Below are 16,516 nucleotides of genomic sequence, written 5' to 3'. Positions count from 1 at the left end.
TAGAGAGCGTTACAGTAGTCGAGCCTCGAGGTGATGAGGGCATGAGTGACTGTGAGCAATGACTCCCGGTCCAAATAGGGACCATATTTTCACCACAAAAGCCTGGGGCATTTAACAGCAACAAAGAGATGGCCCAAATTAACCCTTTGATGCCACTTAGTAGTTGTTTCAAGTTCAAGTTTCAAATTTTATTGGATTTATATGCCGCCCCTCTCCGAAAACTTGGGGCAGCTAACAACAATCATGAACAATATACAATAAAATCCAATACTAAAAGCAAATTAAAACCCCTTAATATATAAAAACCAAATATACATACAAACATACCATGTATACAGTTGTAAGGGCCTAGGGGGAGAAGAAGTCTTAATTCCCCCATGCCTGGCGGCAGAGGTGGGTTTTAAGTAGCTTACGAAAGGCAGGGAGGGTGGGGGCAATTCTAATCTCTGGGGGGAGTTGGTTCCAGAGGGCCAGGGCTGCCACAGAGAAGGCTCTTCCCCTGGGTTCCGCCAAGCGGCATTGTTTAGTTGACGGGACCCGGAGAAGACCCACTCTGTGGGACCTAACTGGCCGCTGGGATTCGTGGGGCAGAAGGCGATCCCTTAGGTAAACTGGTCCGGTGCCATGAAGGGCTTTATAGGTCATAACCAACACTTTGAATTGTGACCGGAAACTGATCGGCAACCAATGCAGACTGCGGAGTGTTGGTGTGACATGGGCATATTTAGGGAAGCCCATGATTGCTCTCGCAGCTGCATTCTGCACGATCTGAAGTTTCCGAACAGTTGTTCGGAAACAAGTGCTCCCCATGTAGAGAGCGTTACAGTAGTCGAGCCTCGAGGTGATGAGGGCATGAGTGACTGTGAGCAGTGACTCCCGGTCCAGATAGGGTCACAACTGATGCACCAGGCGAACCTGGGCAAACGCCCCCCTGGCCACAGCTGAAAGATGTTTCTCTAATGTGAGCTGTGGGTCGAGGAGGACGCCCAAGTTGTGAACCCTCTCTGAGGGGTCAATGATTCTCCCCCCAGGGTAATGGACGGACAGATGGAATTGTCCTTGGGAGGCAAGACCCACAGCCACTCCGTCTTGTCTGGGTTGAGTTTGAGTTTGTTGACACCCATCCAGGCCCCAACAGCCTCCAGGCACGGGCACATCACTTCCACTGCTTCGCTGACTGGACATGACTGTTTGCATTTATACAGCCCAAATCTGTAACCCTAAACACCGGTATTGATTTTTAAAAAACACAATAGCCCAGGTATCAAAGAAATGCAGTTTGCATTGGACAGAGATTCAATTGTGGTTTTCATGAAGCTAAATTTTGTTTGAGTATATATCTACAAAAGAAGTAGTGGTAAGAAGTAGCCTGCAACAGGGGCGAGTACAAGTGCACTAGAGTGCCTTCCGTCCCCTGTCCTATTGCTCTTCTATATCTCCTATACCTTTCTTCTATTCCTATATCTCTTCTTCTATTCTTTCATTGATATGTTTTATTCCTATATCTTCTCTTCTTTCTTAGATATATTTTACTATGAGTATGTCCTCTATAACCTTCATCATGTATTTTACTATGGGTACACCCACTAAAAGCCTCATTGTGTATTGGACAAAATCAATGTATGATTGTTTTTTATATGTAGGGTTTTAAATTGTTTTTTTATTGTTGGATTTGTATCATGTTTTTTGTGTTGTGAGCCGCTCCTAGTCTCCGGAGAGGGGTGGCATACAAATCAAATTAATAATAATAATAATAATAATAATAATAAGAAGAAGAAGAAGAAGAAGAAGAAGATAGACAGACAGACAGACAGACAGACAAACAAACAAACAAATAAATAAGCATGGCTGAATTATCTTTAACTTTAACCACTCTACTCAAAAGAACTTAGAAACTTATCAGAGTAAGATTGAATGTAAGTTCTTCCTTTAATATTATCTATTTATGTAACTCGCTCTTGGGTTGAATTTAACTCCTAGTAATTCTAAAGATTATATATTTTTCATGATGGACTCTAGGGAAGGATTTAGCCCATAGTTCTGGGATTTTCTGATGATCTCTTACTCAAAATAATGGGTTGTGAGATTAACTCTGAGAAGCAAAAGCTGAGCTGCAACCTAGACAGTGGTCATATAAGAGATATCTCAGCTCAAAGAAGGAATGGGGAATGTTTTAAGGGACCCTTCCCCATTTCTCTGGAAAGCAAAGGCAGAGGAGGGGAGGAATGCTTTCAACTTGCAAGATTTTGTTGCTGCAACCTTACAATAAACGTAGTGCAGTGCCGGGTTCCTCTTATCTTTATATCTGGGCGCTGCACACACATTGCAACATTTTGTGCATGTGCATGCTTGCTACGGTCGCATGCACACATTCCCTCATGCACGTTTTTGCTCCTGTGCATGTGCAGCAATGAAAATTACATGCACCTGAGCGTCTCCTCACACGATTTTGCTTCCAGGCATGCGCAGAAGCAAAACCCACCTCAAAATTTATTTATTTTATTATTTATTTTATTAGATTTGTATGCTGCCCCTGTCCGTAGACTCGGGGCGGCTCACAACAATGATAACACAATATATGACAAATCTAATAATTAAAAGTCATTAAAAAAACCCTTATAAAAAGAAAACACACACTCAAACATACCATTCATAAACTGTATAGGCCCAGGGGAAATGTCTCAGTTCCCCCATGCCTGGCGGCAGAGGTGGGTTTTAAGAAGTTTACAAAAGACAAGGAGGGTGGGGGCAGTTCTAATCTCCGGGGGGAGCTGGTTCCAGAGGATCGGGGCCGCCACAGAGAAGGCTCTTCCCCTGGGTCCCGCCAGACGACATTGTTTAGTCGACGGGACCTGGAGAAGGCCAACTCTGTGGGACCTAACCGGTCGCTGGGATTTGTGCGGCCCCGGCAAAGATAGCACCAGAGCTGTCATGTGCAAATTGTGCAATTGGCGGGCCACTACTGGATTACTGCACCGAAGCACACCAATAGGAATCCACCTCTGATGTAGTTACAGAACTAATGACAATTCCTACGAATCTAGGCTGTAATTGTCCCTCCTGGGCTTTACTTACTTATCATACTCGCAATCTGTCATCTTGAAGCAGTTGATTTCAAGAATCCTTCTTAGTTCGTGCCGCTGGATCTGTCCATTTTGATTATAATCAAAGAGTCTGCAAGTTTTGATGAAGTGCTTGATCTTTTTAGAAATCTGTTAAGAATTTTCAAAAGATTTGTATTGAAATACCGAAGAGTCTGTAGCAGTGTTCCCTCTAATTTTTGGGGGGGGGGGGGCGGAAAAGTATAGTGTCTGAGCGGCAGTCCCTTCAGGACTGGGCAGCACAGAAATATTAAATAAATGAATGAATGAATGAACAGACAGACAGACAGACAGACAGACAGACAGACAGACAGACAGACAGACAGACAGACAGACAAATAAAAAACCCACCCTGTTTTGCCTCAGAGAATTTCAAAATAAAATACTGTACTGTGTGTCTATAACAGTGAGCTCATAATCGGGCAACTCTATCAATATCAAAATGCCACTTAAATAGTTGAGCTAGTTTCAAACTAGATTTTGATTTTCTTTCTCTCTTCCTTACTCCCATTCTTTTTCTTTCTCTTTTCCTTCCTCTCTTTTTTTCTATCTGTTTCTCTCTCTTTCTCTCTTCATCTCTCTCTCCTTCCCTCTCACTCTTTCCCTCTCGGCTTCTGGGCAGGTTTGGAAAACTCTGAGTTGATGATGATTTTTAAGTGAGCGATTGCTCATTGCTCAGCTTAGAGGGAACTATGCTGTGCACTGTTTTATGTTTGTTTATGTACCTTTATGTGCAAAACCAATTAAAAATACAGTGATGCCTCGTCATACAAACTTTTCAAGATACAAACCCGGGGTTTAAGATTTTTTTGCCTCTTCTTACAAACTATTTTCACCTTACAAACCCACCGCCACCACTGGGATGCCCCACCTCCGGACTTCTGTTGCCAGCGAAGCGCCCGTTTTTGCGCTGCTGGGTTTCCCCTGAGGCCCCCCTCCATGGGAAACCCCACCTCTGAACTTCCATGTTTTTGTGATGCTGCAGGGGAATCACAGCAGGGGAATCACAGCAGCGTGAAAACGGGTGCTTCGCTGGCAACAGTAGTCCGGAGGTGGGATTTCCCAGCGAGGGGAGCCTCAGTGAAATCGCAGCATCGCAAAAACACAGAGCTCCGGAGGTGGGGTTTCAAGGACTTTGGTGTTTTTGCGATGCTGCGATTTCCCTGATGCTACCTTCGCTGGGAAACCCCACCTCCGGACTTCCGTTGCCAGCGAGGTGCTTGTTTTTGCGATGCTGGGATTCCCCTGCTGGGATTCCCTTGCAGCATCACAAAAACACAGAAGTCCGGAGGTGGGGTTTCCTATGGAGGGGAACCTCAGGGGAATCCCAGCAGTGCCAAAAAGGGTGCTTCGGCTGGCAAAAGGGGTGAATTTTGGGCTTGCACACATTAATCGCTTTTCCATTGATTCCTATGGGAAACATTGTTTCATCTTACAAACTTTTCACCTTAAGAACCTCGTCCCGGAACCAATTAAGTTCGTAAGACAAGGTATCACTGTATATTTTTTTTAAAAATGGAATTGTTCCCTCCCTGTATATACACACACACACACACACAATAAAAAAAATCAAAGATATGGAAGGCCACAGCTGTGGAGATTCGAAGTGCTATTCCGCACCAAATGAATTGGAACAAAATAAGTACAGCGACTGTTACGCTGTTCATTTTGGCTCCATTCTTTTCAGTAGCACAGTCTCAACTTGTCACTTTATATTGATTCCATCTGTTTACACTCTGCAGTGGATTGGACTCCTATGGCGAATGCTTCCTATTTACCAGCTGGTAAAGATGAGCCAAACCAGATAGGAAAGAATTAGATTATTTTCAAATCCCCATAAACATAAAATGAAAAGGGGGAAAATAAATCTTACTATGGAAAAGGGATGGAAAGCTACTCACCCCTTTTCATTTCTTCTCAGCCTGCTTTGAATTGTTCTGGCAATTGAAAAAAAATCCCTTATGCTGTCAGAAAGATGTTTACACCTTAACATACTGTTGTTTATTGAATATGTGAAGTCCCTGTTGATGTGATGCTAATAAGATTCCTGATGCTGGATTTTTCTTTTTTTAAAGAATGAAAGGATGGCTTGGTTTTAAAACAGGCATGGCCTGTTCTGTAACCCAGAAAGCTGAACAGAACTCGCTATACCAGAGGTCTCCAACCTTGGCAACTTTATGAGGTGTGGACTTCAAATCCCAGAATTCCTCAGCCAGCGAGGGGAGCTTCAGCAAAATTGCAGCATCGCAAAAACACGGAAGTCCTCAAAACCCCACCTCTGGACTTCCGTGTTTTTCTGATGCTGCGATTTCGCTGAGGCTCCCCTCGCTGGGAAACCCCACCTCCGGACTTCCGTTGCCAGCGAAGCGCCCGTTTTTGCGCTGCTGGGATTCCCCTGCAGCATCGCAAAAATACGGAAGTCCGGAGGTGGTGTTTCCGATAGAAAACCGCTGGTGATGTTACAGAACCAGTTCTGTTGGTGCCGGTCCATGAACATTGCCATCTTTTTTTTAAATTTGGGTGGGGGGGTTGTTGAATTTTTTTTTGCTGATTTTTTTTCTTCTGCATGTGTAGAAGCTCAGCCACGCGGTACGGGAAGAAGCGAGCCTTAAACAAGATCTAAGTATTGCCCACAAGATCATATGCTGCAACGTCCTGCCTGCCGGCGACTACTTCAGCTTCAACCACAACAACACAAGAGCACACAACAGATTGAAACTTAATATTAACCGCTCCAAACTTGACTGTAAAAAATATGACTTCGGTAACCGAGTTGTCGAAGCGTGGAACTCATTGCCGGACTCCATAGTGTCATCCCCAAACCCCCAACACTTAGATTATCTACGGTTGACCTATTCAGATTCCTAAGAGGTCAGTAAGGGGCGAGTACAAGTGCACTAGAGTGCCTTCCGTCCCCTGTCCTATTGCTCTCCTATATCTCCTATTCCTTTCTTCTATTCCTATATCTCTTCTTCTATTCTTTCATTGATATGTTCTATTACTATACCTTCTTTTCTATTATTTCTTAGATATATTTTACTATGAGCATCTCCTCTATAACCATCATCATGTATTTTACTCCGTGTATGATAGATATATACCCACTAAAACCCTCATTGTGTATTGGACTAACTAACTAACTAACTAACTAACTAACTAACTAACTAACTAACTAACTAACTAACTAACCAGCTAGATAGATAGATAGATAGATAGATAGATAGATAGATAGATAGATAGATAGATTAGATAGATAAGTAAGTAAATAAATAAGTAAATAGGTAAATAAGTAAATAAATAAGTAAATAAATAAGTAAATAAATAAGTAAATAGGTAAATAAGTAAATAGGTAAATAAGTAAATAGGTAAATAAGTAAGTAAGTAAGTAAATAAGTAAATAAATAAATAAATAAATTTTAAAAAATGAGATAAGTTACAACTAACTATTGAGATTTGCAACATTAGGGTTCCCATTCAAGGTGAAATCCTTTTGTGGGGTGGTACCTTCTCTCGTAGGAGGCACTCCATCTGGCTTAAGGTCCTGGTTCGGCTTTCTCGGACATTATTATTCCACCTGAAAAATCAACCAGAAATTAAAATCACTCAGGTTTTTTTATTTTTTTTTATCAAGCCTGCCTCCTTACTAACAGCTTTAGCGGGGGATGAAAATGGAACTGCCAGCTCCTGGTGGCTGTTGAGCTTGGTCAGTGGTGAGCAATGGGCCACTGTTGCTTCTAAGGAGAAATCGGGTACCAAGAGACTTGCAATTTTTAACGTACTGCTTTTTAGTTTGAAAAGCCAAGAAGGGAGGAATTCTATCACAAAGTAAAGAATATTAGAAACATAGAAGATTGACGGCAGAAAAAGACCTCACGGTCCATCTAGTCTGCACTGATACTATTTCCTGTATTTTATCCTAGGATAGATATATGTTTATCCCAGGCATGTTTAAATTCAGTTACTGTGGATTTACCGACCACGTCTGCTGGAAGTTTGTTCCAAGCATCTACTGCTCTTTCAGTAAAATAATATTTTCTCATGTTGCTTCTGATCTTTCCCCCAACTAACCTCAGATGGTGCCCCCTTGAATATAAAACCTCTGTGCCACATCTAATCTCTTTCAGTAAAATAATATTTTCTCACATTACTTCTAATCTTTATTTATTTATTTATTCAATTTTTATGCCGCCCTTCGCTTACAACATGTTAGCAATAGCACTTTTTAACAGAGCCAGCATATTGCCCCCACAATCCGAGTCCTCATTGTACCCACCTTGGAAGGATGGGAGGCTGAGTCAACCTTGAGTTGGTAATATAGATTTGAACTGCTGACCTTCAGATCTACAGTCAGCTACAGTGGCCTGCAGTACAGCAACCTACCTGCTGCGCCACCCCGGCTCTTTTTCCCCCCCAACTAACCTCAGATTGTGCCCCCTTATTCTTGTGTTCACTTTCCTATTGAAAACACTTCCCTCCTGGACCTTATTTAACCCTTTTACATATTTAAATGTTTCGATCATGTCCCCCCTTTCCCTTCTGTCCTCCAGACTCTACAGATTGAGTTCATGAAGTCTTTCCTGATAAATTTGATGCTTAAGACCTTCCGCCATTCTTGTAGCCTGTCTTTGGACCCGTTCAATTTTATCAATATCTTTTTGTAGATGAGGTCTCCAGAACTGAAGACAGTATTCCAAATGTGGTCTCACTGGCAGGATCACAATCTCCCTCTTCCTGCTTGTTATACCTCTAGCTATGCAGCCAAGCTTTCTACTTGCTTTCCCTACCGCCTGACTGCACTGTTCACCCATTTTGAGACATAGAAGATTGATGGCAGAAAAAGACCTCCTGGTCCATCTAGTCGGCCCTTATACTATTTCCTGTATTTTATCTTAGGATGGATCTATGTTTATCCCAGGCATGTTTAAATTCAGTTGCTGTGGATTTACCAAGCACGTCTGCTGGAAGATTGTTCCAAGCATCTACTACTCTTTCAGTAAAATAATATTTTCTCACGTTGCTTCTGATCTTTCCCCCAACTAACCTCAAATGGTGCCCCCTTGAATATAAAACCTCTGCGCCACATCCAGTCTCCTGCTTGCGGGTGGGGGGCTGGACTAGATGACCTCCAGGTTCCCTTCCCACCAGAAATGGGCTGTTAAGGTGGCATGGTGACATGTGCTTGACCCCATGGCTTTGAGTGCTAGTGGATTCAAGCGCAATTCCGCTACTGCAGCTCTGCAGGTAGCAGAATCGTGCGCAAAAACGCAGGTGCGCCTCAGTTTCTTTGTTACTTAAAACACAAAAGAAATAAATTTAAATCGACATCCTTACTTTGTGTTGACGTTAGTGATGGGCCTCGAAAACATTGACAGGAACTCAAGATATGGGACTGTAACTCTGGTAATTCCTGGTACCTGTTTCAATTTTTGAAAAAAAGCCGATTACTTTTGAGATAATGTTTCAACATAGTAGAGTCCTTTCTCATTCTTCCCTTCAGTTGTACATAATTAAAAGCATAATCGCCTTTCTTTGGTTATACATTTCCAAATAAATAATTTTACCAAACGGTTAATCTCTTGCATCAAGGTATTTGCAATCTCAAATGTTCTCAATATTACCTATTATTATTATTAGTAGTAGTAGTAGTAGTAATAGTAGTAGTAGTATTAGTGGTAGTATTAGTATTAGTATTGTCACACTGAGTATTGACAGCCCCAGAGACATTCTGAGACATTCAAAGTTATTTAGTAATTAAATAGTTAACAGTGTGTGTTTTATTAGCTCCTCCTATTATGATGTAAAATCCTGCCACATCATTCATGTATCATTTCCATCTTGTTGAGATTCTCCATATTGTCTTTTATATTCTCTGTTAGCTGCCATGATGTAAGACGCATCTTATATGCCTCCTAAGGCATTCAATTATATTTTCTTATTTTTGTAATAAAAGAAACTTCGTTTGAAAGCAGATTCTTTCTTTTAATCCATTGACTCTCAGAAATGATTTATTATGCTCCACGCGGGCTGTAATTTATCTCTATTTCTGTCAAGTACTGTATTAGTATTTATTAGATTTGTATGCCGCCCTTCTCCAGCTCACAAGATACAAAAACAATGCAACAAATCTAATTAATTAAAAATTACTACTAAAATCCTATATATATGTATACATATTTGTATACATATTTGTATGCCGCCCCAAGTCTACGGAGAGGGGCAGCATACAAATCTAATTAATAATAATAATAATAATAATAATAATAATAATAATAATAATAATAATAATATTAAAATCAGTCAACCAATTCATTCACAACCACACATTACATTTTGTAAACGGGGGCGGCTTATAGGTTATATCAAACAATTTCAAATCCGATTCAGGTTTCTGTGGATTTATCTTATTGTTTAACTTTTTGACATACAGCTTCTATTTAACAGGAGTGTTAATTCAGTTAGACTCCTTAGAACAAAAATATCTGAGGTCTCTAATCTCACAATGAAGTCATTCATTCCAAGGAGTCAAGTAGTAAAATGTTCTGGGACTACAATACTTCCTGTGTGATGAAGCATTGTACATTCAGTTTCTCTTCACAACAGCACTCAAGTTGGCTACCATCTGCTGCGATCACTTTCCAAACATATGTGTCTCAAAACAAAGACTCTAATTTTGCTGCTATTAACTAGCCGCAGTTAATCTCAAAAAGCCAAGCAGGGTGAAATCCAGCTAGCAATTGGAAGGAAGACCACCAGGGGTGGGCTTCAAAAATTTTAGCATGGGGTTTTCTGTCTGGTTGGTGGGTGGGCGTGGCCTAGTCAGCCTCCTACACCACAGCAGTGTGTGTGTGTTTGCTCTCACTGGGCTCTGGAGGCTTTTTTTGAGCCTCCGGGAGGGCAAAAATAGCTTCCCCAGGTTCTGGAGGCCCTCTGGAGACCAGAAATGGGCCGATTTCCGGCCATGCTGAACTTCCAGTAGGCCCGTTTTTCACCCTCCCAAGCCAAAATGGGCCACATGGGGATCCCTGGGAGGGGAGAGGTGGGGTGGGCAGGCCAGCCAGGAGTGGGATTTGGGGGTTGTCTGAATTGCATAGAATCTTAGCTAGAGGTTCTCCCAAACCCCTCCGAACCCCCAACAGCCGACCCTTGAAGACCACTAGAAAATACCAGGGCTGTATTATTATTATTATTATTATTATTATTATTATTATTATTATTATTATTATTATTTAATAATAATATAATAATAATAATAATAATAATAATAATTATTATTATTATTATTATTATTATTATTATTTATTAGACTTGTATGCTGCCCCTCTCCGAAGACTCGGAGCAGCTCACAACAATAAAACACAATACAAATACAATGATTAAAAACAGAACAGTTAAACCCCTTAATTTAAAAACAATCATACAACCCAAACAAACCATACATAAAGCGGGACGGCTGAAGGGAATCAATTTCCCCATGCCTGGCAGCAGAGGTGGGTTTTAAGGAGTTTGCAAAAGGCAAGGAGGGTGGGGGCAATCCTAATCTCCAGGGGGAATTGGTTCCAGGGGGCCGGGGCCGCCACAGAGAAGCCTCTTCCCCTGGGTCTCACCAGACGGCATTGTTTTGTCGACGGGACCCGGAGAAGGCCAACTCTGTGGGACCTAACCGGTCACTGGGAGTCGTGCGGCAGAAGGCGGTCCCTAAAGTATTCTGGTCCGATGCCATGAAGGGCTTTGAACTGTGACCGGAAACTGATCGGCAACCAATGCAGACTGCGTACTATAATACTGTATATTACACTGAGAAGTCAAAACACACACAAAAAACCCCCATATCTTGGAGGACAGCAACAATGAATTACTTTGACCCTGTTGTCAAGATGGCACATGAATGGCAGGCAATCTTTTGTTTGTTTTTTGTTTTTTATTAGATTTGTATGCCGCCCCTCTCTGTAGACTCGGGGCGGCTCACAACACAATAAAACAGTTCATGACAAATCTAATAATTATAATTTAAAATATTTTTAAAAACCCCATTATTTAAGCAGACATACATACAAACTTACCATGCATAAATTGTATAGGCCCGGGGGAGATGTCTCAGTTCCCCCATGCCTGATGACGAAGGTGGGTTTTAAGGAGCTTACGAAAGGCAAGGAGAGTAGGGGCAGTTCTAATCTCTGGGGGGAGCTGGTTCCAGAGAGTCGGGGCCACCACAGAGAAGGCTCTTCCCCTGGGGCCCGCCAACCGACATTGTTTAGTTGACGGGACCCGGAGAAGGCCCACTCTGTGGGACCTAATCGGTCGCTGGGATTCGTGCGGCAGAATCTGTTCCACAGTGGGAGAAACAGGAGACCATAGACTCATTCTGCTGTGGGTGTTTAATTTTGCAAAAAGTAAGCAAGGTCAGATCAGATTGAACAGCCTTCCCAGCTGGGCCAGACAGGAAACACAACCAGGTGAGCTAATTTGACTTTATTGTGAAGCTGTATTAAAGAAATCTATAGTAGCAATTCCCAAGTTTTGCGGCTTAGCTGCCTGATGGGAAAAGTAGGACAGCGAAGGGCTCCAGTTACTTTTCCCTCCTGGTACGGGATCCTGAGGCCGGCACAAGTACACACGTGCCTGACACATGTACACACACCTTTGTGCGAGATTTCACTTCTTTACATGCACCCGAAGTGAACTCTCATGCGAGGATGCTCATATAGGTGAGATTTTGGCAAATTTTGCCCTTTTTTGCTTCTATGCATGCCACTATATTATTACAATGCCATTTCCTGCAGATTTAATTATATTATTATTATTAATATAATTATAACGCTCTCTACATGGGGCTACCTTTGAAAAATGTTCGGAAACTTCAGATCGTGCAGAATGCAGCTGCGAGAGCAATCATGGGCTTCCCAAGGCATGCCCATGTTACACCAACACTCCGCAGTCTGTATTGGTTGCCGATCAGTTTCCGGTCACAATTCAAAGTGTTGGTTATGACCTATAAAGGCCTTCATGGCACCGGACCAGATTATCTCAGGGACCGCCTTCTGCTGCACGAATGCCAGCGACCGATTAGGTCCCACAGAGTTGGTCTTCCCCGGGTTCCATCAACTAAACAATGTCGCTTGGCAGGACCCAGGGGAAGAGCCTTCTCTGTGGCGGCCCCGGCCCTCTGGAACCAACTCCCCCCAGAGATTAGAGTTGCCCCCACCCTCCTTGCCTTTCGTAAGCTACTTAAGACCCACCTCTGCCGTCAGACATGGGGGAATTGAGATCCTCTTTCTCCCTAGGCCTTTACAATTATATGCATGGTATGTATGTATGTATGTCTGGTTTTTATATTAATGGGTTTTTAATCGTTTTTAGTATTAGACTACTATTGTACGCTGTTTTATTATTGCTGTTAGCCGCTCCGAGTCTCGGGAGAGGGGCGGCATACAAATCCAATCAATCAATCAATCAATAAATAAATAAATACATAAATAAATACATAAATACATAAATAAATAAATACATAAATAAATACATAAATAAATACATAAATAAATACATAAATAAATACATAAATAAATACATAAATAAATACATAAATACATAAATATTATTATTATTATTATTATTATTATCATCATCATCATCATCATCATCATCAATTAGATTTGTATGTCCCCCTTCTCCGAAGACTTGGGGCGGCTCACAGGACACAATATAAACAATGCAACAACAAATCTAATTAATTAAAAAATTACAAATTACAAAAAAAATTAATAAAGCCATCCTGATTAACTGCAATTTCTTTAATGGTATATAGTCAACAAATGCATTACTGGATTGAGTTCAATAATACAAATACATTTGCAGCATAAGAACACGTACCTTTGCCAGCACTGCATTAAATTGCTCATCTGTCAGAGGTAAAATGAACGTTTCAATCACTCTTCTAAATTCACCCTTAGTGACCTTCAGGGTCTGATCGATATCGATAATCTCAAATGCTTTTTTTATTTCATCTTCTTTTGCAATTATTTTCTGAAGCAAAATCTGCTCAATAACGTCGGATGACAGCGTGGAATCAGGGACCGACTTGACAGAAACAGCTGCAAAAGACAGCATGAGCTATGAAGCCTTCTTAAAAATAGATATAAATTGAATATAAAATTTTAAGATACTGAACGGAAATGCAAAGCAAAAGTTTTCTTTACAAGTAGCCCTCAACTCATGGCCATAATGAGAGCTGAAATTTCTGTACAGAAATTTTGGGAAGAGATGCAAGATTATTATTATTATTATTATTATTATTATTATTATTATTATTATCATCATCATTTATTAGATCTGTATGCCGCCCCTCTCCGGACACTCGGGGCGGCTCACAACAATAGTAAAAAACAATATTTTGGCAGAACAAATCTAATATTAAAAAGAAGCATATAAACACTCTATCATATTTAAAAAACCAAACAACACATACATACCAGACATAAATATAAAAAGCCTGGGGGAAGGTGTCTCAACTCCCCCATGCCTGGCAGTAAAGGTGGGTCTTGAGTAATTTACGAAAGACAAGGAGGGTGGGGTCAGTTCTAATCTCCGGGGCGAGTTGATTCCAGAGGGCCGGGGCTGCCACAGAGAAGGCTCTTCCCCTGGGGCCCACCAAACGACATTGTTTAGTCGACGGGACCGGAGAAGGCCAACTCTGGGACCTTATCAGTTGCTGGGATTCGTGGGGTAGCAGGCAGTTCCGGAGGTACTCTGGTCCAATGCCATAAAGGGCTTTAAAGGTCATAACCAACACTTTGAATTGTGACCGGAAACTGATCGGCAGCCAATGCAAGCCGCAGAGTGTTGTAGAAACATGGGCGAATCTAAGAAGCCCCACGATAGCTCTCGTGGCCGCGTTCTGCACGATCTGGAGTTTTCAAACACTCTTCAAAGGTAGCCCCATGTAGAGAGTGTTGCAGTAATCGAACCTCGAGGTGATGAGGGCATGAGCGACTGTGAGCAATGACTCCCTGTCCAAATAGGGCCGCAACTGGTGCACCAGGCGATGAGATTAAAAGGATGCTGAATATAAAATGGGTGATTACAAAAGGAGATGGCAGTATTAATAACAAGGAGGGATATGGGCGACTTCAGAGAAATTAAAGAAGCAGATATAGAAAGTGCCAAAGCGGTAATAGTTTTAGGCTGGAAGGATGCAACAAAATGGACAATACGAAACTGGTATCGCTACAGGGTGGAACACATTCAATTTGAAATTATAGAAATTAAAATGAATATGATCGATGAAAATAAAGTGGAAAAATTGATGGAAAGATGGAACAGGGTCAGAGGTTTTATGGCTAGTAGAATTCGAGACCGAGCCATAAAGAACAAATTGGAATCACTCTACATTTTGCAAATATGTTGAGGTTCCCGGTTTTAAACTATTATAAATTAGCACATCCTCATTTGGTGGAGGGATTGAATGATTGATGTTGCGTGGCGGGAGCATATATCACTCCACACTGTTTTGCGTTGTGTGTGTTTGCTTATAAAGTGTTCCCTCGATTTTCGTGGGGCATGCGGTCTAAGACCGCCCGCAAAAGTCAAATTTCCGCAAAGTAGAGATGCGGAAGTAAATACACCATTTTTGGCTATGGACAGTATCACAAGCCTTCCCTTCACACTTTAAACCCCTAAATTACCATTTCCCATTCCCTTAACAACCATTTATTCACCATTATTACGGGTACTCACCATTGAATAAGACACCTAGTGATCCTGATATTTATAAACATGATTATTTATTAACAATAATTATTTTTTTTGTTATTTATTTGCAAAAATTATTAGTTTGGTGATGACGTATGATGTCATCGGGCGGGGAAAAACGTGGTATAGAAAAAACCCGCGAAGTATTTTTTAATTAATATTTTTTTTAAAACCGTGGTATAGGCTACTCGCGAAGTTCGAACCCGCAAAAATCGAGGGAACACTGTATTATAAAAATCAATAAAATTTGTTTTTTAAAAAAGAGCTGGAATTTTGATTATAAACAGTGTTGGACGAACCGAACTTGCAAAGTTTGGGTTTGGTGTTCAGTGTTCGCTCAAACACCGCGAAGCGCCACCGCCCAGGAGAATGGGGAATCCCATCCTGGGATTCCCCACCTCCTTTTGCTTGTAGCGCCGCTGCGGCATCCTTTTCCGTAAAAATAAAAGGAAGCAAAAGAAGGTGGGGAATTCCCCACCTCCTTGTTTATTTTTATGGAAAAGGACGTCGCAGTGACACTGCTGCTGTTTGGGTTCGGCGAACTCACCCGAACTTCACAGCAAAGTTCGGCCGAACTCGCCGAACCCGAACTTCGTTGGGTTCGCCCAACACTAATTATAAGTTGTTTTGGTTATGATCATATTCGATTTTACATTCACTTTTAAAGTGCTTAATTGAATCATATAGCATTTAGCATTTAGATTTATATATCACTTTAGAGTGCTTTACTCTAAGCAGTTTACAGAATCAGCATATTGCTCCCAACAATCTTGGTCCTCATTTTACCCACCTCGGAAGGATGGAAGGATGAGTTGAGTACACCCAGCGGACATTTTTTGCCATTGACCATGGGACACTGCAACCAGTTTTAAATACAAACTGGTTGCCAAACACTTAAAATGCGATTGTGTGACCACCAGGGGGCAGTGGTAACTTTGGCGACAGGTCATAAATTGGGTTTTTCTTGAAGTCCACTGTAACTTTGAAGGCCATTAGTAATTCAAAGATTATTTGTTTGCAACTTATTGGAAACAAATGCATAGTGTTTACAGTCTTCATTTTGAGACTGAATGGCTGATGAGAGATCCAGAAAGGCAAAGCAAGCAATGCTACCAGTATCTCCCTTCACTCAATACTTTTTGCAATCTCCTGCCAGATTGCAAAAAGTTTCTCTAATGTTTTGTGCCAAAATGACTAGGTCTCATAAAAGCAACTATGTCCATTTTAGCTAATTTGCATGAGGGGACATGAGTGTGAGTGCAAAATGCACACTTCTGTTGCAATGTGAACTTTTTGCAGCCCTTCACTGAACAGGAGGGAGTTCCATCTAAAATCTTTTGCCTCTTCGTGCCTGAAACCCATACCACATCTCCGACGTCAACAACCTTGAAAATGTCCAAAGATATTTCACCAGAAAAGCCCTTCACTCCTCCACTCGAAACAGAATACCCTACGAAAATAGACTTACAATCCTAGGCCTAGAAAACCTAGAACTACGGCGTCTAAAACATGATTTGAGTATTGCCCACAAGATCATATGCTGCAACGTCCTACCAGTCAATGACTACTTCAGCTTCAACCGCAACAACACAAGAGCACGCAACAAATTCAAACTCAATACGAACCGCGCCAAACTTGACAGTAAAAAATATGATTTCAACAATCGAGTT

The 16,516-nt window shown here is 41.5% G+C and overlaps 1 protein-coding gene across 3 annotated transcripts in view; it reads right to left on the bottom strand.

Moving 5' to 3' along the window:
* The window catches only part of EFCAB6 (EF-hand calcium binding domain 6), a 175,646-nt gene that overhangs the window by 153,492 nt on the left and 5,638 nt on the right, over positions 1-16,516 (bottom strand). For all 3 annotated transcript variants that reach the window (XM_070755297.1, XM_070755298.1, XM_070755299.1), the window contains exons 3-6: positions 12,969-13,189; positions 8,433-8,515; positions 6,606-6,675; positions 3,076-3,212 (exon numbers count right to left, since the gene is read on the bottom strand). In XM_070755297.1, coding sequence (XP_070611398.1) covers positions 3,076-3,212; positions 6,606-6,675; positions 8,433-8,515; positions 12,969-13,189 — 511 coding nt within the window. The remainder of the gene's footprint in view (positions 1-3,075; positions 3,213-6,605; positions 6,676-8,432; positions 8,516-12,968; positions 13,190-16,516) is intronic.

The sequence above is a fragment of the Erythrolamprus reginae genome, chromosome 6 (assembly GCF_031021105.1).
Source record: "Erythrolamprus reginae isolate rEryReg1 chromosome 6, rEryReg1.hap1, whole genome shotgun sequence".
Classification (NCBI taxonomy): Eukaryota; Metazoa; Chordata; class Lepidosauria; order Squamata; family Dipsadidae; genus Erythrolamprus; species Erythrolamprus reginae.
This window is presented reverse-complemented; position numbering and strand designations above follow the sequence as displayed.